A 24,618-nucleotide genomic window follows, 5' to 3' on the forward strand; every position below is an offset into this window, starting at 1 on the left:
TACCTTCTGTCTTATTTTCTACTCCTCTTCTTTCTCTCTGTCTCCTGTGATCTTGTTCTTTCCCCTGTATCTCCCGTGTGATCAAAGAAGGATCTTTGTCTTCTCTGCTCTTCCATTGGTAGAAACAGTCTCACGCCTGGGTCTCAGCCAGTGTCCTGTAGCCAGAGGTGGGCATGCCACAGCAGGGTCTAAGAAGGAACTGTCACTTGTCGGGTAGGAGGTTTGCAAGGATGAGGGAGTCCAGCAGGGTGGTTCTCAAGGGTGGTCCCGGAATCCTTGGCCTCAGCGTCACTGGGATCCATCAGAGATGCAGATTTCCAGGCCCCATGGCAGATCTACTGAGTCAGAAACTCTGAGGGGTGGCGGAGGCAGAGGCCCCCCGACACCAGACAGATACACTCTCAGGTTGAGATCACTGGCCTAAGAGGAAAGCAGCAAGTGGGGGAGGTGGAGCACAAGGTTGGCATTAGAGGGACTCTTCGTTGGCGATACAGTCGTCAGCACCCGCCTCGGGACCCACCCGGAGCCCCTGGAGGTTGGGACTGAGCTGTGACTTCAGCCCCAACGGTGTGCTCTGTCTGTATCTGTGTTCCGTGGAGCAGCGTGGGTGCTAGCGTGGTGTCTTCAGCCCTGCCTTTCCAAAGACATATTCTGATGGTTCCATACCACAATGCCTACAAAAATCTCCATGTGTGTGAGGCTAGAACCTGGGATGCAGGTGAGCTGGTCTCTCTGTGAGTATAGGATGATCCCAGGCACAGAGTCTCAGGTGAGGAGTCATGGCTCATTCACAGGGACTCCAGTCTACAGCAAGGAGGGAGAGCTCACGGTTCGAGGAGGATTGGCTTCTATTCTAATGTGAGTCCTCCAAGCTGGGACTTCAGAAAAGTCCCCTTATGTAGGGTGACCTGTTTTTTCTCATCCACCAGAATAACTGCAGTCAGACAGCAGACATAAACAGGATCTGTGCTGCCTCTCTGTCCCTGTCCCTCCCCCTCCCTGCCTCCCTCTCTCCCTCGCTCGCTCTTCCCATTTTCCTGCCCCCGTTTCTATTGGTGATAGCCACACTTCATTATTTTTCCTTCCTCTTGCTGCAGATATCAATGAATGTGCCCAGAATCCTCTGCTCTGTGCCTTCCGATGTGTGAACACTTACGGCTCTTATGAGTGCAAATGTCCTGTTGGCTACGTGCTCAGAGAGGACAGGAGGATGTGCAAAGGTGAGATCTCTTTGCCACAGGCTGACGTCTTCCCTCAGTAAAGGAGGCTGGGGACCGGGGAACAGCCATGGGGCATTGTCCCTGTCCAACTGGAGCCTGGCACCAGCAGGCCAAGTCCAAGGGTGCACTGCATATCTCTGTTAGTACCCCGCACACAGGGTACCAGTCACACAGGAGACATGCGGGTTCAAGAAGAAAGGAGCTTCCCGCCATCCACAAAGCTCCGGCTGGGGAGGTTCAGACAAAAGACAAAGAGATCATCACAATACCTTAGGGCGAACCCTATGAGGGTTCCGCATACAGATGTTCCGAGTACGCTGCGGAGGGTAAACGTGAACACAGAGGCAAGGACAGTGTGCCACGTGGAATCCGCCTCAGCTGAACTATTTCCCATAGGGACGCTCCCTAGTACCCATCCTGTCTGGGGCAGGAGAAGGCAGATCCCATGCTGCTCAGGACTCCCGTGTGGCACCTGCTCCTCACGATCCTTAGATGCAGTTTTGTTTTGGGGGAGGAAGTTTTCTTAAGGGGGAGCTCTTGACCCCTGTGGGAAAATGTCCAGCCTTCTCAACTCTGAACAGGAGCAAGGGAAGAATAAGAAAGAGGAGGCGTGGTGGGAGGGAAAGCGGGAGGGCTCAAGACCAACGAGCTCAGAAAGCAGGAGTGGAGGGACCTTGAGGACACTGGCCTTCCTGTCCAAGGGTAGCACCCTAGCTCCTGTTGTATCAGGATTAGTCGGATGACAGTCATGCCAGTTCCTATTATCACACCAGAGTGAGCTTCGATTGCAATGTATTATGTTCTTATGAACGCTGTATAATGGAAATTTGGAGTTATTAATATGCGTCATTCTTAGAATATATATTATTGTACATTGTGACGCTAATACTGTTATACTACGCAATATTATGATAATGGAAGGTCTCATCAGTGCTATTAGAAAGAGTCAGAAACTTTAAGAAAGGCGTGGGGAGGTAAAGGAAGGTGTTCAAGGTCAGAGGTGCTTAGAAGACTCCTCTTCGTTGGAAGAGGTCGGTGCCCAATGGACGCAGGCCGCGAGCAGCCGACCGTGCAGTGGCTCAGGTGAGCCGCTTCAGCGGTGCATGTGTGACTCCACATTTTTACAGACGAGGATGAATGCGAGGAGGGCAAGCACGACTGCGCGGAGAAGCAGATGGAGTGCAAGAACCTCATCGGCACCTACATGTGCATCTGCGGTCCTGGCTACCAGCGGAGGCCCGACGGGGAAGGCTGCATGGGTAAGAGCCCGCAGCTCCGGGAGCTCATGGTGCCCGGGTGGGGACCTCAGGGCCCTGTGCTTTCATACCTAGTGGTCCCCGCCTCCTCGCAGGCCCTGCCTCCTCGCAGGCCCCGCCTCTGGGTCGCTGCAATCTCTTCTGGCCCAGCTGGGGTGCCCTCGGATTGAGGCCCTGGTTCACCCCGGTCCTCCTTTTCTTCCTCTCCTGCGAGCTGGGCTCAGTTCTCCCCACACACTGCAGTCTGTCCCCACTGCTGACATCCTGGTGTACACCACCAGTCCCTCTCTAAGCACGGGGCCTCCAAAAAGCCAATCAGGTATGCAGTGGGGTCCAGACAGGGTGTTCTGAAGCCCCCAGGTGATTCTGCAGCGGGTGCAGCAGGAGAAACACAGTCTCCAGCCAGGGGACGAGAGACTCCAGCCGCAGCCCGCACCCTGCCAGGCCGCCTCCAGTTGCTGCCAGTGCTGCTGGGCTAAAGCACAGCTGTGACAGCTCCTAGGCTACGAGTTAAATCGTCACCCAAGAGCCCACGGCCCTGGAACCTGAAGCAGTTACTCTCAGACCTTTATTGAAAGATAACTTTTGCTTTACACAACAAAGCGAGAAGAAAATGACCAGAAAGTTTCTACATAGACCCTTTTCCTTTCTAAAAATAAATGACACCAGAAAGGTATTTTATGCTGTCAGTCAAAAAGATTAAGATTCCCATTCTTCCCTTACTCTGTAAGATGCAGAATTAAGTGACGTCACAGAGCAGGCTTTAAACGCCTAGGCAGGTATTATGGTGCACACCTGTAATACCAGCACAATGGGAGGCTGAGGCAGGAGGATCAAAGTCTGAACCTAGCTTGCCACTTAGTGCAACCCTGCCTCAACATTAAAAAGTTTAAAAATGGGCTGGGGTCGTAGCTCAGTGCAAAACCCTGGGCTTAGTCCCCATTGCTGGAAAAATAAAATTATAAAGAAAATATGGGAATTGCTGATCACACCTTGGATCCTCCTGGGTCTTTCTCAGCCTCAGTTTGATGGCAGATTCCCTTGGGCACACGCCCCACCCCAGCCCTCCCCCCGCCCCCCCCACCATCCTTCTGACCTAGGTAGTCTGAGCACAGCCTGGCTTCCAAATGTTTCACCTGATACCCCACGGCCCCGGATGTCACTCCCCGCTTTCTGCCTGTCCTGGTCACAGCTGTCTCCGAGACTCTTGGCTGTTCCCCAAGGAGAAAGATGTGGGGTGAATTGCTAGAGAGCACTAGAAATGATCAGACAGTGACATTTTGTAAACCAGGTAGCCTGGGTGGTAGTCCCTTATTTCTTAGTAATCTCTCCTGACCCTGAAGATTAGAGGCCTGTATTACTCTATGACAGATATTACTCTGACAAAGAATTACAGTATTTCTTCAGCGCTTCTCTGACCTTCTTTCCCCTTCAATCGGAATGATCTTTGGAGGGTCCTGTGTCCTGATATAGGCTTGTCTTGTACGTGTGCGTAAGGTGCTGCGCGGTGTGTAGGCCCATTGCAATGCTGTCAGCTGCGTATTTAAGCCAGCGGCGGCAGCCGACGCGGGTGTGTAGTGTGTGTTTGCTCTCGTGTGCAAACCCATCTCTGGAAGGTTGCAGTGGAGAGTGGCTGAGGCCTCCTTTGCCTCTCAGGAGGGGATTTGGTGGCTGAGGGAGCGGGAAAGTGGCTGCTGCTGCGTGCCCTTCCACGCCTTTTGAGTTTGAGTCCTGGGAATAGCTTCTCTATTTACAAATGAGCTGACCGTGTTGTGTATGGGAACTGGCTCCCCACCACGAGTGCAGTCGCTATGTGCTGCCGGCATGCACCAAGAAAGGCAAGACAAGACAAGAAAACGCGAGCGGGTTGGGGGAGGCAGGCAGGCAGGGAGGGGAAGAGAGAGGAGGCCTCCGCTCTTCTAGAACACACTGACGCCTTCTGTCTGGACCCTTCCATGACACCGCACAGACGAGAACGAGTGTCAGACCCGGCCCGGGATCTGCGAGAACGGCCGCTGCCTCAACACGCTCGGGAGCTACACGTGCGAGTGCAATGACGGCTTCACGGCCAGCCCTACCCAGGACGAGTGTCTGGGTGAGTGTGGCTGGAGCAGCCCCCTCCTGAGCTCCACCCCAGCCCCGGGGAGACCCCGAGCCCAGGCCTCCCCTTGGGAACCAGAGAATGAGAGCACTTGGGGATGGGTAAAAAGTGCTCGCGGTTTTGGGATGGCTTTGTGACTGGCTGTCCATTGGGCTTAGTGCCGCCCTGCAGCTGAATTCTTCCTCTGCGAGTTGTACCCTTGGATCCCCTGCTTGGAATTTCTTTCTCGGCTGCATGTTGGGGCCCTTGGTGATCGGTACCGTTTCTGTGTTTCTGTGCCCCCTCTCTAGGGGATGCCGACGTGATTCTCCCTATATTCTGGGGAAATGCAGCTGTCACCTTGCCTCGGCTGATGCTTTCCTCGCTGAATGTCTCTCTGTTCTTCCCAGATGTCACCCGCTCTCTCCCCCTGATCTTCCGGCTTTCTCTTCTCACTCCTTCTCACCTGGGGTAAAGTGTCACGTCTTTTCCGGGTTTTGTAGCTGACCACATCCTTAGGCCCCCTGCCCCACGCAGTCTCTGAGATGCTCTCTGCGTGGTGTCCCTTGCAGACAGTCGGGAAGGGTATTGCTTCACGGAGGTGCTGCAGAACATGTGTCAGATCGGCTCCAGCAACAGGAACCCCGTCACCAAGTCTGAGTGCTGCTGCGACGGAGGCCGAGGCTGGGGACCCCACTGCGAGATCTGCCCTTTCCAGGGCACCGTGGCCTTCAAAAAGCTCTGCCCCCATGGCCGCGGGTTCATGACCAATGGAGCAGGTACTTTTTGTCCTGATTTGTGACCCACAGCGCAGGTTCCTCCCATATACTGGGGGAATCTTCTTCTGGGAGACATGAATAACAGTATGGAACCTACAGTAGGGACCTGGATGGAGCTGCATGCCAGAGACTGATAAAAAGCCTTTGTGATAATGTTTTAGCCATTTAAGGCCATTGCAAAGTGCCAGGGGCCCACATGAGGAGGTTCGTGCCCCTCGGTCCTGGCCCCTGGCTCCAAAGAGCCTGTGACTTTGCAAATGGGAGTAAGAGTCAGCTGTGACTGGCAGATTATTTTTAGATAAATGATGAGATAGTGGTCATTAAATGCCAGTCCACCAACATGCATTTTAACTCATGACATTGGCCTCAGACTTACCCCAGAAGGGTAAATCATGGCGAAACCCTGGCCATAAGGCACGGTGGCTTCTGAACAAACACAGATCATTCTGCCCAGAGGGGCAAGGGGGCCATCCAGGTGGCTGTCATGGCCGTGACTTCTGTGTCCCCAACAGCAGTCACAACTGGGTTTTAGTTTCTAAAAGAATGAAGAAAAGGAGAGAGTTGGCATGTTGTAGTTTTTATTGGAAACTGGAAGCAGGAAAGTTACGTTAAAGATTTGCCTTCATGTGAAAAAGACATGGCCAGAGGCAGAGTAGAAGGGCTGGTGCAGTAAAGACAGAAGTGGACAGATGGGATGGAGTGACCAAAGCCAGGCGTGGTGGCGCACGGCTGTAACCTGGCCCAAAGGAAGCTGAAGCAAGAGGATCGCCCTGAGCCTGAGGCCAGCCTGGGCTGCATAGTGAGGCCCTGTGTGCACAAGAACAAGAAAACGGAGTGACCAGAAGTAATTTATGCTCCTTTGGAGGATGTGGAAGTGCAAAGGTGGAAAAGGCTCATTTCCTAGGACCGATTAGAGTGAGCTGAGTTGCACTTCTGAGTAGATGCAGAAAGGTCAGGCACACCCAGAGCTGGACATAAAATTGTTCTTTGGCATCAGGGGCTGATAACGCATGTGCCAAGTGCTTGTCTTGGCTCTCGCTAGGCAGCAAGGACATGGGTGGGCCAAGCGGCTGAGGATGGTGACTTCAGTGCCCAGCAGAGCACGTAGCCAAGACCTCCTCTGTGTGGGGCCGTGCATGAGGCCTCTCCGCCTTAACAGCCCGCAGCGCTCGGCCCCAGTGCCCACCCCAGAACTGTGGTACTTCCCTCCTCACCAGCAGAAGGAAGCCAGTCCCATTTCCCCATCTGATTAACTTGAACCCAGTGATGAGCTGGATGCAGGGGCAGCTTGCTGGCAGCCAGGACATGGAACAAAAGGCCAATGGGGTCTCACTGGGGCGCTCTGTAGACCCAGAGGAGAAAAACAGAGGAGCTGAGGAGGCCGTCGTTGTTGCAGGCTGCCCGCCGCAGCTCAGTCGGCCTGTCCCGGTCCAGAGGTCTCGTTGCCTTTCAGTGTAAGCCCCACTGCCTGCGGGCTGTGCGTGGCCAGCCTTTTAGTTTTAGCTCATCAGCCTATTGTATGGTAAAACGGTTCATTAGAATGTACACCTCTGTGCTCTGTCCACTGCAGAGTACGCTTATTTCCATGCATATTTTTAAATTGTAGACATTGATGAATGCAAAGTTATTCACGATGTTTGCCGAAATGGAGAATGTGTCAACGACAGAGGCTCCTATCACTGCATTTGTAAAACTGGCTACACTCCGGATTTAACTGGGACTGCCTGCGTGGGTAAGTGCTCTCTTCCTGAGTGGAAATTTTGTCTTATGGCAAAATGTTTTAAAAATCCCAACATTCAATCCCAAATCTGAAAAGCCTGTGTAATTCCATAGGAAAACGTAAAGCAGTGATCAGAGACTACTCCGTTTATTCCCCTGAACTAAAGCCCTTGCCAGGCCCCGGGGCCCTTGTGCAGCTGGACACACTGGAGGTGTGCACGCACACTCCTACCCTGTCTGTTTGATCCTAGACCTCAACGAGTGCGACCAGGCTCCAAAACCCTGCAACTTTATCTGCAAAAACATAGAGGGGAGTTACCAGTGTTCCTGCCCTAAAGGTTACATTCTGCAAGATGACGGGAGGAGTTGCAAAGGTACAGTGGAACTGATCTTTGCCAGCCAGCTCACCTGCCACACCTCTGCTTTCCTTGGAACCTAGAAGCCAGCAGGGAGCCCTGTCTGTGAGCAGCAGATGCCTTCTGGAGAGGTGCCTCTGCAGGAAACAGGCCCTGGTGCACGCGCTGGGGCTGGTGGCCACCAGCATCCTTACTGCAGGCCCTGTGGGCATCCACAGGGCCATCCAGGGCAGCCTCAGAGAAGGAGGCCAGCTCTGCCAGGGCCTGGCGAGGCTGACCCTTGATCAACGGCTTCCTCTCTGCCTCCCGTCGTCTGTGCAGCCTCTGTGTAGTCCAAGTCTCTGGGAAGGTCCAGCCATGGGATTACCACCAGTGCCCTAGTCCTGAAGGTGTCATGGTGGGGAATTCATTAAAACTAGGCCCAGAGTGCTGGCTGGTAGAGTAAGGCCATTCCCACCTTCAGGGAGCTTCCCTAAGATACTCGAAGTCCCAGAACAAAGGAGCAGCACAGCTAGGGGCAGAAATCCCTCCTGAGGTAGAAACTAGCTTTTCGTAATGTCCTTTTAGTGTGATTTTACTCCTGTTCTGTACCAGAAGAACTCTGTATTGAAGGAATCCCATGAATAGGTCATATGTAAAGGGCAGTTTGGGAAGTGCAGGAGAAGGAAAGGTAGACCAGGTGGCAGAACAAGAGCTCCTACATCCTGCCATCAGTCTTTGAAGGGAAAGCAGAGAAGTAAGACAGAGGCTGGGGCCTGCAGCCTCTGCCAGAAGAGGGTATCAAGCAGCGAGGAACAGGCAGAAAGTACCAGAAATTGTCTGAGGTTGACAGGGGAAAGATGGAAAGATCCAGCCAGAACTCCCGACCCTCTGAAGGAAGGGTTGTTCATCGTTTAGTTTTCTCAAGCACGGACCTTTTGATCTGGGACCACAGTGTGTGCTAGGCTGCGGGAAGTGTATTCGCATAAATGCAGAAACAGATTCGAGGGGAAAAGTTGTTCATGGCATATGTTGCTGTCTATAATGAAATGGATTTCATTTTATAACCTGTAGGGTCAAAAGAAGAGAAAAAACCAGATCTTCAAGTGTTTCTAGCAGTTAAGAGATTTGGGGAGGGAGGGAGGGAGGAAGTGTAGCAGTTGTTGAGTTCCTACACTGTTGTTGGAACCACCGGCATGCTCTTGTGGCTGCAGGCAAGCAGAAAGCAGTGGTCTGGCCCTTCCTTCTCTTTCTGTCCTTCCACCTGTGGCTCTCACCACTGGCCAACAAATGAGCAGTACAGATGCACACACCTCTGAAAGTGGGAAGAAAGGGGACCAGTTCCTGCCCTGCGGGGAAGACTGGGATCCAGAGAAGGGGACAGCAGGGGAGGTGAGGCCAGTGCTGCCACGTGTCTGTTTCTTTGGTAGCTTGGTGGACTCGTGTGTGGCAGGTCAGTCCAGCAAAAGTGTGACAGTGGCTTAGGCAGGGCCCTCCAGGGCTGGTCAGTCAGGGGAAATCATGTGGCCTCTCAGCAGTGGAGCAGCGCTGAGTGGACCCCCTCCTACAAGTCAGAATGGGGACTGGGGAGGTCCTCCCAAGTGTGACTCCCCTCCCGGTGGTAGGGGAGCCGGAAGTGGGCCTGGATTATGGCTGTCACCGGAAGTGGCTGCACATGTGGTGCTGTGCAGAGGTCCTGGCCCCAGCTGCCTGGTCCTCTGCGGGGCATGCGCAGGGGCTGACTGTGTGACAGAAATCTCTGAATACAAAACCGCTGTGAAGGTATCGTTACAGTGAACCAAGAGTTAGGACACTCTCTGCATCTGATCCAGTACCTCTGAGGAGAGGCCTGGGGAGCGCGCGAGGCTTTCCTGGCAGAGGCGATGCTGGGTGAGGGCTGTGGGCGTTGTTTTCAAGGCTCTTAACTTATCAGAATGAGGTTTTTCTTTCCTTTGTCCCTGCCTGATTGCTCAATTTGGCTTTATCCAAAAGGAATCCCTGACCAAAAAAGTCAGATTTCTTTTTGACTGCCTCATTTCAGTAGATTAGAGACAGCAAACAGGAAAGAACTAAGGAAACAAATTAATCTCCAGACTCAACATTTCTTTTTTATATTTTACCTTAAGTAGATTTTTTTTTCCAATGGCCTGGAATCAGTTTCAGAATCAGTTTTTTATATGTATAATATTGCAAAAATTTTGGAGTTTTTTTGAAGTGCTTTGTTGAGAAATTTCCTACATTTCTCTAAAGAGAATTGGGTTATCTTTGGACCCCTACAAAGAGCTCCTTCCTTCCTTCCTTCCTTCCTTCCTTCCTTCCTTCCTCTCTTTCATTCTTATTTTGTCTAAATTGACTCCTCTTGCATCTGTCAGTCTTACCCCTGGGATTTTCCCTAGTCATGTGCTGTAGCTCTCTTCTGGCCACTGTTGTTTTAGATTAGAAATCAGAATTTAAGCTTAGCGTGCATGAGGCCCTGGATTTGATCGCCAACACCAAAAAACAAAACAAAAAGAGAGCAAAGCAAAAGAAATCAGAACACTGCCCTGCACTCCCACCTGGCGCTGCCCTGCGCCCCTACCTGGCGCTGCCCTGCGCCCCAGCTGGTGCTGCCCTGCGCCCCCAGCTGGCACTGTCCTGCGCCCCCAGCTGACAGATGCCCTGCGCCCCCAGCTGGCACTGTCCTGCGCCCCCAGCTGACAGATGCCCTGCGCTCCCACCTGGTGCTGCCCTGCGCCCCCACCTGGCGCTGCCCTGTGCCCCCAGCTGACAGATGCCCTGCGCCCCCAGCTGACAGATGCCCTGTGCCCCCAGCTGGTACTGTCCTGTGCCCCCAGCTGACAGATGCCCTGCGCCCCCACCTGGTGCTGTCCTGAGCCCCCAGCTGACAGATGTCCTGCGCCCCCACCTGGTGCTGTCCTGCACCCCCAGCTGACAGATGCCCTGCGCCCCCACCTGGTGCTATCCTGCGCCCCCAGCTGACAGATGCCCTGTGCCCCCAGCTGGCACTGTCCTGCGCCCCCAGCTGACAGATGCCCTGCACCCCCACCTGGTGCTGTCCTGTGCCCCCAGCTGACAGATGCCCTGCGCCCCCACCTGGTGCTGCTCTGTGCCCCCAGCTGACAGATGCCCTGCTCCCCCAGCTGGCGTTGTCCTGTGCCCCCAGCTGACAGATGCCCTGCGCCCCCAGCTGGCACTGTCCTGTGCCCCCAGCTGACAGATGCCCTGTGCCCCCAGCTGGCATTGTCCTGCGCCCCCAGCTGACAGATGCCCCTTGGCTCTTCTTGCAGATCTCGACGAGTGTGCGACCAAGCAGCACAACTGCCAGTTCCTGTGCGTGAACACCATTGGCGGCTTCACGTGCAAGTGCCCCCCTGGGTTCACACAGCACCACACGGCCTGCATTGGTGAGCGTCTGGGAAGAGTCTTTCCTTCTCCTTTGCCACTGGAATAAAGAAACAGAGTCATTAAGGAAAGTGTGTGTGCGTGTGCGTGTGGCGTGTGTGTGCATATGTGTGCATGGACCCCAACTCTTTCATGGGCTTTCCAAGCTGTGCTTCTTCTTCCTTTCAAATGATGCCAAGATAGCCCTGGGGACCTGGTCCCCTCCTTCTGCCTCCCGCAGACAACAACGAGTGCACCTCGGACATCAACCTGTGCGGCTCCAAGGGCATTTGCCAGAACACGCCAGGGAGCTTCACCTGTGAATGCCAGCGGGGATTCTCTCTGGACCAGAGTGGGGCCAGCTGTGAAGGTGGGTGAGGCTCTGGCTGTGCCCGAGGGATACCTCCTTGCCAGGGGCCAGTGCACTCTTCCAGATGTCAGGGCTGAGCCTGAGGACCCGAGGCTGAAGATGGGGCTGCACCTGGTTTGCAGAAGCCCCTATGCTGAAGATTCACCTTGGTCTCCCGCTTGATATGTCTGTCCTGTGCTTTTCCTGGGCTTATCCAGACCTTTCTGCTCAGTTATTAATCTAATAGGGAATAGCCCATCAGGAAAGTCCTGGTTGTGAGGATCGGACCGTAACAGGATTTCCCCACTGTGGACTAATCTGAGAGTAGCTTTTCTACTAACATATACTTAAGCCCTTAAATTATAATTTTAATATTCTATTTTTGCACTTGTAGAGAGCTCTTCTGGGTCCTCATCAAGGGCCAGGAAGTTTCTATTTGTAGGCTCATGAAAAGCTCTTGGGATTCTAGTGAGTTAATTCTAACCTACCACATGCAGGGCAACCCACAGCGAGAATAAAGACACCGAGGAGGCGTATGCATAGCTATGGGGGCCAAGTCCAGACACAAGGACGTCTACCCAGAACAAAAGCCTTGATCAAGGCCGAACCTGGGTTTTATTAATTCATGAAGAAGGGAGTGGTTTGAGGATGAGGGACTGAGAGTGGTGGCAAGTGGGTGAGTGCTGTGAGCTGGGCTGGGTAGGAGGCCCACATTCGCCTCTGTAGTATGCAGAGAGAAGGATCTGCCGAGAGCAAGCTGCAGGACACAGCTGAGGGAGCATCCCATGTTTGGGGTAGTATCTAATGTTTGGGACCCCAACTCCTCACAGCACACTCTGATGCCCTGGGAAGACACAGCCTCTTATCTTGAGGCTCGATCCAAGCCAACGGCATGGAGCACGGCTCTTCATCCTTCCTGGCTCACACATATTTCATTTGGGAGCTATGAGAGATGGGGAAGACGCCACCCTGTCGTATTTTGTTTCAAAGACTACATGTCATCATCTGGGCTAGACCGATCCATACTGCTTCAGGCCAACTGAAGGGCTAAAGAAGGCCCTAGGCAGCTCTACACATGTCCATGCATGGAAACAGGGCCAGGTTCAGTGAGAACAGAGACAGGTGCTCCACCTTCAGGAAGACCAGCCAAGCGGTCCTGCACAGCACTGATGTCTTTTGGCCTCTGATTCTAGTGTGAATAAGCAAGTGCAAACACTTGATAGCACTGTCTTGCAGAGCACCGTGTGCTTTGCACTGGTTTCTGTATCTTTCTCACCAGTTGAATTTATCAGGGACCTTTGAATATTTTGGCTTTTTGCACTTTGGACTTAGAAGAAACTCCAGAGTACATGCTCTTGAAGTTTGACATGGTGGAATGATTTCTTAGGTGCCAATTTCTTGCTAGAATTGCTATTCACCTTGGTATGCAGATAGAGGGACCCACAGAGGGTGCCTCGGGGACCAGCGCTAATGGGTGAGTCTTGTCTTTTTCAGATGTGGATGAGTGTGAAGGCAACCATCGCTGCCAGCATGGCTGCCAGAACATCATTGGGGGCTACCGGTGCAGCTGCCCGCAGGGCTACCTGCAGCACTATCAGTGGAACCAGTGTGTCGGTAAGTGTTTCCCTCCTTTGCATGGGCAGTGTGCCAGCTCAGGTTCTGTGATTCAAACACTGCTTTCTATCTGAAAACTTCACATTGGTTATTTAAGCAGCAAATACTTCAATGTTGCCCGTCTTAGTCATAGTCCCACTGCCAGGAAAGAAATACTTGACCCCCACCACTTAAGAAAGATTTACGCTGGCTCGTAGTTGCAGCAGGGTCAGTCCATGGGTTGTAGGCTCTGAGACAGAAGCAGCGTGGTGGACTGGCCTGGTGGAAGAAAGCTGCTGACACCATGGGGTCCAGGAAGGAGAGAGAGAAAGGGAAGGGGCCAGGGGTAGGGACATTCTCTTCTGCACCACGCCCTAGTGGCCCACCTCCAGCCAGCTCCACCTCTGTGGAGAAGCCCATGGGTGAGCACAGCAGCTCAGAGATGCTGTTACCTCCCACACACAAGACTTAGGGGGAACATGCGAGAGCCGAAGCGTGACACTGCCCTAACTTACTGGCTGAAACCAAAAAGCTGTCAGAGCCTTGGCGAAATAACTAAGAAAAAACTTAGAATAGAGGATGCTTTCAGAGCACCTGGACAGCCCTTACTGTCCCTCCCCTCCTGATACCTCTGCTCTTCTGCTGGGTCTCTGGTCACTGGTCACACTTGAGTTCCCTTCACATTTGGGGCCAACAAAATTCTACTTCTCACTGAAAAATATCAGCCAGCCAGAGGCTGTTTTGAGTGACTTTTGCCTGAAGACACAGAAGCGGTTCTGTTTGCCATACCCTTTGGATGGTTAAGGGAGATCAGCAGCTTCTCATTAAATTGAAGGGGCACCATCTGCCTTGGTCCCAGGAAGTGCATCTCTGACTCCACGTTGTCAGGGAAAATACCTCTTGGTGGACATCAGAGAATCGGGACTTAGGAGGCTTGGAGGCACCCATGAGACCAAGCCCTTGGTTTCCCGAGTGAGGACCCGGGCCCAGGGTGGGCAGGGAACTGTGCCTTTGGTTTTGTTGTGATTGCGTGGGGTTAGAATGTGAGGCCCTTTGCTGCCAATGGAGGACTGCCTTTCAAGCCCCACCTTCACTGCCTTTCCACTCAGAGAGCATCTAGGGCATGTGCTGCAAGCTTGGTGCATGGCTGACCTTTGTGAGCTCTGCATTCTTGGGCACAGAGCCCTCCTTAGCAGAATCTTGAAGAACCCCTGCCTCCTGGGTGGGTGCCCCTCATCGCAGTGGTCATTTCACCCTCAGGGAAGACACACCAGGTGTATTTTCATTGATCAGAATTGCCTCTCAGCCACACGTGGTGGCGCTTGCCTGTAACCCCAATACTCTGAGAGGTTGAGATAGGAAGACTACAAGTTCAAACCCATCCTAAGGAACTTAGTGACTTAGCAAAAACCTGTCTCAAATTTAAAAAAAATAATAAAAATTGATGGGATGTAGTTCTCCGTGAAGGACACTGGGTTCAATCTCCAGTATTTAAAAAACAAAAAGAAAGCCCTTCTTTTTTATCTAGTTTGCTTCTGTATGAGACTTGCATCTTGCAGAATTGTGTGGGCTTGGCCCATGAGACCCCGTAGCTAGAGGAGCTTATACTGTGCACTCTTGTGCTTTCTGGCTTTAATGAAAACATCTGTATTCCTTATTGTAAAGAATGGCATGAGGCAGAGACCGACTGAGATTACCACGCGTATGTAAAGGCAGCATGGTGTGGAGTTTATCATGCCTGGGGGTGGGCAGACAGAGGGTGGAAAGACCATCTGTAGGGAGCGATGAGAAGCAGGCTTTCTTTCTAGGGCTTGAAAGAAGGCAAGGGGCGTTAGGTGGGAAGCTCTTAGTAAACCTCAGTGGTCAGAGTTCCCTGGATGTCTTGTGCCTCAGTGGGCAAAGTCCTTGAGGCATCCAGTGGGAATGTTTGTGTGTCTTCAAATGTCTGCATGTTTGAAAAATTCCCTGCTCCATCTTATCTCCTTCATGACATCCTGTGTTTGCTGAAAGCAGCCCTGCAGCTGAGCTCAGAACGATGTGTTTGCTGGCAGACAGGTTGGGTGCTGGGGGAGGGGGGTCTTGTCAGAATCCAGCCTCACAATTATCAGCCTCAAGGAGGCCTTTGATTTTAACTACTAGTGTCTTCCAAAGTGAACCTTGTTGGAATAGCTGCCAGCTGAGCCTGTGTGTTCGCACTGTGTCGATCTCTTAGTGACGTGAGGAGCTGTGGGGGGAAATCTGAAGGAAGAAAGGGGCAGCAGTCCTGAACCTTCTCCCCTCTGCTCCGCCCCCCTCTGCAGAGATAGCACAGGTGACTGGACAAGCCCTAGTTGTCTAGAAAGTCTTCCTTGATCCCAAGCGGAGCATCTCCTGGCTGGGTGCCCTACAAGAATAAGTTTATTGAGATGTTGGGAGAGGTTTGGGTTCTTCATGCCCTCAAATACCAAACTGGCCTTACAAATCTCAGGAGTTAGGGCAACCCAGAAAGAGCATTGCCCGAAGCTCTGTCGGCCACAGCAGATCCCTTGGATTGGCCCTGCCTAGGCCCTCACTTCTTGCTAGCAGGAAGTTCACTCTTCCCAAGACTGGGTTCAGGGTAGACATCACCACGCCGCTGCCACCATTTCATCTTGCAGTCGGAGTTTGTCCATTTTGTCTTAGATAAAACTGGTAACAGCCTGTTGTCCACTTGGGGGTTTTCCTGTTGGGAATCCCTTGACTCCACAACTAACTCACACTCCAGGACCCTTAGGCTGGTGTCCTCAACTTCAGAGCTCAGAGAGATAAAGTCTCCATCGACCTCTAACAAGTCGTTTTCAGATACTTTTCTAGAAAATCAGAATTATCTCTTGTATGCAAAGAACAAGACTCTGGGCAATGGAAATACCAAATGAAAGAAAAATACTGATGCGTTAGAGTGTAGAAAAATATCCTGTGGAGCCATTGACTCTGGGGCTGCACCAGATGGAAAAAGTCAGTCAGAGTTCAGACCAGATCTGGTTTGTAGATGGATAAAAAGGCTGAGCGCACAAGCGCCCCCTGTGGGAGCTGTACGCACTGCATGCCTGCTTGCTCGCTCCTCTTCACGGAGCCCCACTCTGCTCCCCTTCTGCAACCTAGATAAGCAAGTTTCATTTCAACTTTGCCAAATGCTCAGGAGGGAAAAAAGTATAAGATAATCTAAAAAAAGACTACATGAGGGCAGGAGGAGAGTTCCTGGCTAGACCTAACATTTATAGGAATGCAGATGGGGGCTGGGGCTCCAGCCAACCTAGTCTGACACCTTTGCCTACACGGAGGCCCTCTGCTCCAGCCACCCTGCTCGTGCATGCTTGGCTTGGGTCCAGCCTTGCGAGGCCCTCGTCTTCTCCCCAGAGAGCCCAGCCCCGTGCACTCCACTGGGACACTTTCTGGTGAGAAGGAGCTTTCTGTCCCCCCACCTTCCAGCCACTGATCCTGCCATCAGAGCTCTGTGTGGATGGCCTCCCTTCCTGTCCATGCCCACGAGCTGGGTCAGGCAGGCTGCCAGTGGGAAATAGCCACGCCCAAGCCACAGAGGGGGACAGACAAAGCCTGTGCGGCTGCACGCTTAGGGCTCCTGGGGCCCAGGAGCAGGTACACAGGACACGGGGAGGGGTGGCAGGAGACAGCTGGGGCTTCACCTGACCCAGGAGACGTCCTTGCTCCTCCTTCTGTTTGCCACAGGGCTCGGTGCCTACATCTCCGGCACAGGTGGAAAAGAGCCCAGAGGGGCTGTGTTTTATTATTTGTACCTCAGGAGCCCTTCAGCCTAAAGGGTGGGGACTGGGGCCTTCTGGTGCAGAGGAGGTGGAGGTGAGCCCCTGTCTAACCCCCAGGACCCAAAGTTAAAGGGGGAAAGGTTTATTCAGCTCGCAGTCTGCTCGACTGCTCCCAAGGCCCGGGCTTGGCAGAGGGGCAAACAGAAGACAGCAAAAGCCAGCAAGGAAGGGAGAACAAGCCTCTTTCATACATCCTATCCAGTCTACCAGGATCAGGGTGCTGTCGATCCGATGAGGGGACTGATCCAGCTGTCACCCGCCCTTGCTGCCAGCACCCTAACCCCAGCACTGCACCACTTACCCACTAGATTCAGCCACCTCTGAAAAAACCCCATGCCCGCATGAGGCTCTGGGGAGGATGTCTGGGTGCAAGCCTTAGCAGCCCATGCACCTGAGGCTGGAGGGGAGAAGAGAAGGGAGAAAAGCAGGAGACAAACATGGATGTTGAAGTGTACATAGACGCCCGCGTGCCTATTTTCTAACCTCAAATAATAATAGTAAACAACAGATTTACTGTTAGAAACCGTTTGCTCCTTGACAGAGACATCTGCCTTAGCAAAGCAGATAAAACTGCCTGGAGAAAAGAAGTGCCGATGGCAGTGAGCCCGAGTCTCCGAGAGCACGGTGGGCCAGGGCAGTGCAGGGCTCCGCAGTCCTGAGACTGGTTGTGAGGTTCTCGAGTCGCACCCCGAGTCTCACTTTCTTCCTCAAAAGCAGAGACTCTGCTGCCTCTCAGACTGTAGGAAGGTGGCGTGGGTGCCTGTGACACACCTGGCATCCTGTCTGTGTAGAGTGACGAGTTAGGAACTCCTGGCCCTTGTGTCCACGGAAGTAGGTATTCGCTCCAAGCAGGGCACTCAATCATGCCTGGAAATAATCTGGAGCCATGAAGGAGCTTCCCACCGGCATGAGCCTGCCTGCAAGACAGACCTACAGAAATATATTGGAGAGCTCCCACATGGGAAATCGTGAGACACGCAGGTTTTATTCCTTCGGGTTGATTTTTTAAAGGTCGATTTCTTTTCCTCCTTCTTCCCACCAGACTTGGCAGGGGCAGGTGGGCAGCTGGCCCCGCAGCCCTGACTGTCTTGTGGTCCCCCCAGTGCAGCTTGAGAAGTCTGCATCCCACATCTCTGAGCCACGCTTTGGCTCACTGGGCACAAGGCTGCTTTGGATGAGGTGCGGAGGAACTCGGGTGGGAGCAGCCACAGCAGAAGGCACTGGCGTCCCAGCCTCCCACACCTGGGGCCTGTGCATGGTTCTGAACAGGAAGCCCAAGTGTGCAGACAGACGCCTCCTGCAGACCCGCAAATCCTGCGAATACCTCCTTCCGGTGGGGGAGGGGGTGGGCAGCCCAGGGGAAGGGGTGTTCTCTGCTGTTGAGATTTGTGCCCTATGGCTGGGCACTAGAGGCGGTGGCACAGAGAGCCTGTGACTCTCACCCCCTGCCCCGGACCCCAAGTCTCAGCTGTGCTCCGCCTCGGTTCTTCAGAGCATAGGACAGAACACAGGAGGCGCGGCTGCCTCATGGACCAGTCAATATCTGCTGGCCCCAGGTGGCCGCCGTCAGTGCGCTCCACAGTGCCCTTGACCCCGTCCTTCCCACTGAGTCACCACATGGCCAGGGTCACATCTGCCTCCCCATCAGCCTCCACCCTGGCCACAGTGGGGCCAGGCGGCCAGCCTCGGGGGGCCCGATTAGAAGACTTCGCACAGGAAGTCCCCCGCCTGCGTCACACAGCCGCCTCTTCTTGCTCCCTCACAGATGAGAACGAGTGTCTCAGTGCACACATCTGCGGAGGAGCCTCCTGTCACAACACCCTGGGGAGCTACAAGTGCACGTGTCCCGCCGGCTTCCAGTACGAGCAGTTCAGCGGCGGCTGCCAGGACATCAACGAGTGTGGCTCCCCGCAGGCGCCCTGCAGCTACGGCTGCTCCAACACTGAGGGTGGCTACCTGTGTGGCTGTCCCCCGGGCTACTTCCGGATAGGACAAGGGTGAGCGTGGCCCCTCCTTTACGATGGATGAGTGTGCTGAACGCGAAGTGGCCTCAGTATGCTTTCCATAACCCGGAGTTCATTCCAGGGAGCTCCGCAAGGCTTTAAGTTACGCTATTCGGGGGGGGGGTCTCGATTTGTGGGCATTTGTAGACCACCAAGCGAAGTAACAGAGCTCCGTCCTGAACATCTTATTGTGTGGCTTCTCGACCTCACCTTTGAGGTCTTCCAGTCTTACTGGGAGCACACAGCTCCCCAGGAGTGAATCTCCCTGCCAACCTCAGGCAGAACTGGGGTCACCCGTGCCCTCTTAGGCCCGCTTCTGGGGAAGACAAGAGTCACTCTCTTTTAAAATTTTATTTTACAGAGAAAAAGAATTCAAAACAAGATAATGAGAGCGTAACAAAGGTTGCTACATTGAGTGTTGTCATCTTTAAATCAGTTACTCTGAGTACAAGATATCGGCATGTAATTGTCCAACCCATATTAGCACAAACCTTTCTTTTCAATGAACTAAGAGAAGTTAATAGTATATCTTAATTATCATATATATATATATATATATATATATATATATATATAGTTTCTCTTTCCTTTTGAATAGATTCTTCCCATTTCACAGCATCAATCATACATTTTGGACCTCATTTACTCTTTCAGCTTCTTACATGAGGGAGACAATACAATGCTTACACATGCGCGTTTCATTTATTTCATTTTTTATGAATATGGTCTCGAGTTGCATCCACTCACCTATGAACATGTCCAGTTTATCCTTCTGCATGACTGAGTAGTACCCCACTGTGTAAAAGGACCACATCTTCTGAGGCATTCCTCAGTTAGTGGGCGTTTGGGTTGGCTCCAAGGTTTAGCTTGCTCTTGATGAAGGTCCCGTCTTTGCAGCTGCCATTAGGATGAGCCACGCAGCAAGTCCCAGTGGAGCCTGAGGGTTGAGAGTGCACCTTACACTTCAGCCTTGAATTTATACTAAAACATTACCAAAAAGCGTTGGCATGAGTTGTACTCATTATCATTCTTCCCAGGTAGAAACTTCACCAAATTATACCACACACACACACACACACACACTCTTGTGCATGTGTGAGTGTTGAGGTAAAGACAGCATTTTTCCCAGGAATTTAAAAGCTTACTGGTAAGTTTTCAAGCTTGCGGTCTTACGTGTGCTGAGTTGATCTGGTGTGAGGCTTACCAAGTTTTAGCTATGCTGTGAAGTTGTGAATTTTTAAACTTTTTAACTAGAAAAACACATTTGTGTGTGTGTGTGTGTGTGTGTGTGTGTGTGTTTTCAGGTCCTCCCACTCACAGATGCACAGTTTCATAGCCACACACACACGCGCACATGCGCACACGCACACACCTGTGCCCCACTGTTGGTTGAGTGACCTTGGAGACCCCGAGCATCCAGTGATTTACTTATGCAGTGTCTGTGTCCACTTGAAGGTAAAGAACGCTACGTGGGGGCGCGCAGACGGCCGGCGAGGGCGGCAGGCCCGCCCGTGTCTGTGTCTGGGCTTTACAGCTGAGCGCCACAACCACCATTCCTGGCAAAGCCTGGGCCGCTCCAGCCTGGCTTCTGTCAGTGGGGTTTTGTAGACACATTTCTTCTAAGCTGTGCTCCCGGGATAGGAAAATACTGGAAGGAAGTTCTGAGAAGGGAGCCAGAGCCCACAGGTCGGGGTTTGCCTCTGTACCCTAAGCACCATGTGGGTACGACGCGCACACCGGGTGGGCATGTATTATCTTAGCAATTTTATTGCTTCTACACATTTCATGTTGCCAGAAGAAGAGGACAGGCAAAGTGCTGCACTCGAGTGACACTGGGAGAAATAGGAACCTCCACTTGTGGCTGTCTTTTGAATTGTAAGAGTGTACAGAGAAATGCGTTATAAAGAATAGATTCTTACAGAGAAAGAGATAAATATGACGGGTGTGCATCAGGGTGCCACAGTAGTAGTCTGCGGATTTATAGTAGCCGTGGCCTCTCTTCAACTCACTAGGGTGGACTTCAAGATAAAGATTTTTAGGACCAACCAAATGTTTCAATACATTTGGAAAAGAACCCGATAAAAGCGCAAGTGGCTTTCAGTAAACAGAGTAACGGAAGAGGGCACCGAGAAGCTCCGAACCTCGCTCCATACTTGGCTTTGTTGACTGACAAGCAAAGGACAGCAGGGGATCTCGACACTTCTGGGGCCCAAGCTTGTTTATCCCGCTTCGCATGAGGCAAAGCCAGTGGCCCTAGTGGTCTGAATGACTTGAAACGATTGCCCGCGTTGAGCAAGCTGTGGCAGACGTGCTTTATGTGTCAAGGCGTGTGGCGTGTGCGAGGGGTGGGGGCTCACCTTCAGTTGGCTACAGATCAGCCCCAGTATCACCGAGCTCTTGCTTCCTATCTGCATAGCATCAACCAAAATGAAAGGCCACAGAATAGAAGCAATTGCAGGAAGCCCAGGAAGGAAGCGTGGTGCGGGAGTGAAAGGCGACAGGAAACTGGGTGGTGAAAGGTGGACGTGCAAGCTGAGTCGCCCCAGTGCAGGGCCACCTTTCGACCAGCAGGAGGCAGAGTGGTGGTGGGGGTTAGTGCTGGAGACCAAAGTCCAGAACGCAGAACAAGTATGACGGCTGGGAAGGTACCCTGCACGACCTGCCGGGGCCTGCTGGGACCCACTGCTCCTGTCCTCGCTGTGGCCGAGGGGCTCCCAAAGGAGGCTTTCTCACTCTGCAAAGTCGATTCATAAAAAGGACATTTTTATGTAATCTGTGCATCCCGGTCCCCCTCAGCCCCCTTCTTCTGTTTCCACCCTGCGTTCCTTCCCGGGGGAAGTACTGCCAAATGCCAGCCCTGTGGAATGAGAAGACAAGGAAACGCAATAGTCAGAGCAGGGTCTTGAGAATGAGTGTGGAAAGAAATCAGTAAGCTGGGGACTGGGAATCAGAGGCTGAACATGGAAGGCCTCGGTGTGGCTCTCAGGACTAGGAGACCATGCGGGGCCAAATAGTCCATGTCGTAGTGTCACTGTCGGGATAGGCCGGGTTCCCCCCACACACACACACACAACTGCTCCCTCCCTCCCAGATCTGATGGAAACCACCTGTCCTTCTCTTCTTCTGCCGCAGGCATTGTGTCTCTGGGATGGGCATGGGCCGCGGAGGCCCAGAACCCCCGGTGAGTGGGGAAATGGACGACAACTCCCTGTCACCAGAAGCTTGCTACGAGTGCAAGATCAACGGCTACCCTAAGCGGGGCAGGAGACGGAGAAGCGCAAATGAAACAGAGGCCTCTGCAGTCGAGGTGGGTCGTCTGTCTGCAGTCTCCACTGTGGTGGCTGCGCAAAGCCTTCCAGATGCCTGTGGTTTCCCCTGGGAGGCTCCTGAAGCGTGAAACACCTCCCCAGGGAAAAAATCCAGACATTCCCTGAGCTCTAGGCTGCTTTTTATGAGGCCCTGGGGCTGCCTGGAGTCTCTCGCTGCTTTTAAGGAGTATCCACGTGGAGGTTTTCACACACTTGCTCATTTCCTCTGTCTCGCCAAAAAGTAAGTCCAACACCCACCCGGAGTCTGCTGAAAGGACAGGGTCTGAGATCCGGGACAGCAAGCGGGCAGAAGAGTGGGGTGACATAGTGCTGCTCTGTGGGAATGCCAAGTTCAGAAAGCTAGCAGCTCCTCTCCTAAAAAGAACCATGTGGAGCTCCAGGGAACTTGGGCCCTAGACAAAATCAACATGGGGCGGAGGCAGCCCAGTTGGCTCCCCTGCAGCTGCCGCAGCCTCTCAGTAAGCTTGGAAGCGCGCAGATCCTCTCCCAGGCCTCTGGCTGTCCACCTGGGGAATCCAGCACGTGAGGGCCCCTGGAGGGGGCGCAGAACCGGGTGAAAAGCCCTGCCTCTTAGCAGTCATCAGTCAGGAGGTCGCTCAGAGGTGTGTCCTGGAGGGGATGGCTTTGTGTCACTGAACAAAATTGAAATAAGCCAGCTCCTCGTGTCCAGGCTGCATCCCACCTGCTGCGCCTTGGGACGTGAGCTGAGTCTTTGGCCAGAAAACAATCTGTTAGCACAGCAGTTCTCACAATCAAGCGTGCATCTGCATCCTCTGGGGGGCATGGGCAAGTGGGTGGCAGGAGATGCCCAGGGGTCCCGCCTCAGCAGGGCGGGTGGTGCCAAGAATTCACACATCTAACACTTTGCAAGCTCCTGGCTCAGGGACCCTGCTGTGGGACCCGCGGGACGACGACACCACCAGACACAAGGGATTTCACCCTGACTTCCTTCCTGACATCAGTTTAATATTTTCTTAATGTTACACATGCATGCCAATTTAAACACAGTGTGGCTTGCCCATCGTGCATTTTGAATGTGCATTTTCAGTGTAGCCTGCACAAGGAAGGCAGCAAGCTGTACCCTTGTGAGACTGGAGTCACTTTTCCTTGAACAGGAGGGCTAAGTGGCATACCTGGATTGCATTTAACACACTGTCCTGTGTCTCTCCAGGGTCCGTCTGAGATGGAAGCCAACGTGAGTCTGGCAAGCTGGGACGTAGAGAAGACAGCCACCTTCGATTTCAATATCTCCCACGTCAGTAACAAGGTCCGAATTCTAGAACTCCTCCCCGCCCTGGCGACACTGACAAATCACAACAGATACTTGATTGAATCAGGAAATGAAGAGGGCTTCTTCAAAATCAACAAGAAGGAAGGGATCAGCTACCTCCACTTCACAAAGAAGAAGCCTGTGGCTGGAACCTACTCGTTACAAATCAGTAGTACTCCTCTTTACAGAAAGAAAGAACTCAACCAACTAGAAGACAACTATGACAAAGACTACCTCAGTGGTGAACTGGGTGACAAGCTCAAGATGAAAATTCAGATCTTGCTTCATTAATTCACCATTCAGAGACCAAATAATTGAAAGGAAAACAACTATAGATAGGTAGGATTATATTTTTCCCCCCAGTCAGAATCTTCTTATCATAGGTACAGTCATTCACCAAGTTAATTTGTATAAACAAGCACGACTCTTGTCTTGGTACAGGCAGTCACCCTGGTTCAGACAACCACTCTCTCAGGCTTCTCACGTGTGCATTGAAGCTGCCGGGTCCCCTGGGCTGGTCTTGAAGGCTGGGACGCGTCTGCGCACGGGGACTGCCCACCCATGCCCACGTGCGCACTCCCACCCGCATACATTCGGGAATGTGCTTCCATTTGATGGACTATTCTATTTTACTGCTTTTCAAATTTTGAAACTTCGCTTTTCCAACTACAAGTACTAGGTCGGCCGTTTATAATATCTATTTGGTGCTAGTCAATTTCCCAACTAGATTTATAAAATGCACTGTATTATTTACACAACTTAGAAGCCAAATTGCAAGTACTCAGTTCAAATATTCCATTCATTTCAATCAACCAAAGTTAGTTCAGTAGCTTATCTCAGTTATGAGTATAATACATTACATGTAAATTAAGTGTGTGTATACTGTAATCGTGCTATTTTTTATCATTGAAACATTTATAAACTAGAATAATAATGCCCTTAATGTGAGGGTTTGTATGGTGCTTATAAAGACCAAAGACTTGCTAACTGTCTACACCAAGTGGTAATGGGACTTCTGTGACTGGCCCGGTGTGCAGTGGGTCAGGGAGGACCAGGAAGCAGCTTCCGAAGCCAGAGGGTTTCGACGGCATCCTTCGCCGCAGCCTGTGCAATATGCTGGAGTCACTCTCGGTCATTCCTGTCAACGAGGGGTCCATGTCATAAGTGTCACAATAAAACAATCTCCTCCTTTTTTGTAGTTCGCCCCTTGACTTTGTGTTCTTGCATGGGTTTGGGGTTGGAGACTCCTTTCTGGAGGCTGAAGTGGCCGTGATGGAAACGGTCCTGGCCCATTACTTGTGGCTTAGAAGGGTGCAAATGTGTGACCCCTGAAAGAAAATGTGGCATGCTGGAGTCAGTCCGCTGTCTTAGTCGTGAGAGAGAGAGCAGCACGTGGTCTCGTGAACCTGAAGTACTAGGAAAAAATGTGCACTGTGGCATCATTTCGGAAACCTGACCTAATTTAATCCTGTGATTCCGAAACTCCCAGCTTTAAAAACTTGCA

The 24,618-nt window shown here is 52.4% G+C and overlaps 1 protein-coding gene across 1 annotated transcript in view; it reads left to right on the plus strand.

The window, feature by feature from the left end:
* Fbn1 (fibrillin 1) overlaps positions 1-24,305 on the plus strand; it is a 217,364-nt gene extending 193,059 nt beyond the window's left edge. Inside the window, exons 55-66 of the mRNA XM_004639014.2 lie at positions 1,098-1,220; positions 2,348-2,479; positions 4,446-4,571; positions 5,129-5,335; positions 6,942-7,067; positions 7,306-7,428; positions 10,677-10,793; positions 11,012-11,140; positions 12,614-12,733; positions 18,278-18,509; positions 21,648-21,822; positions 23,016-24,305. Of these exons, the coding sequence (XP_004639071.1) occupies positions 1,098-1,220; positions 2,348-2,479; positions 4,446-4,571; positions 5,129-5,335; positions 6,942-7,067; positions 7,306-7,428; positions 10,677-10,793; positions 11,012-11,140; positions 12,614-12,733; positions 18,278-18,509; positions 21,648-21,822; positions 23,016-23,405 (2,000 nt within the window). The 3' untranslated portion in view covers positions 23,406-24,305. The remainder of the gene's footprint in view (positions 1-1,097; positions 1,221-2,347; positions 2,480-4,445; positions 4,572-5,128; positions 5,336-6,941; positions 7,068-7,305; positions 7,429-10,676; positions 10,794-11,011; positions 11,141-12,613; positions 12,734-18,277; positions 18,510-21,647; positions 21,823-23,015) is intronic.
* The last annotated feature ends 313 nt before the right edge of the window (positions 24,306-24,618 follow it).

Source organism: Octodon degus, unplaced genomic scaffold (assembly GCF_000260255.1).
Source record: "Octodon degus isolate 3935 unplaced genomic scaffold, OctDeg1.0 scaffold00105, whole genome shotgun sequence".
NCBI lineage: Eukaryota > Metazoa > Chordata > Mammalia > Rodentia > Octodontidae > Octodon > Octodon degus.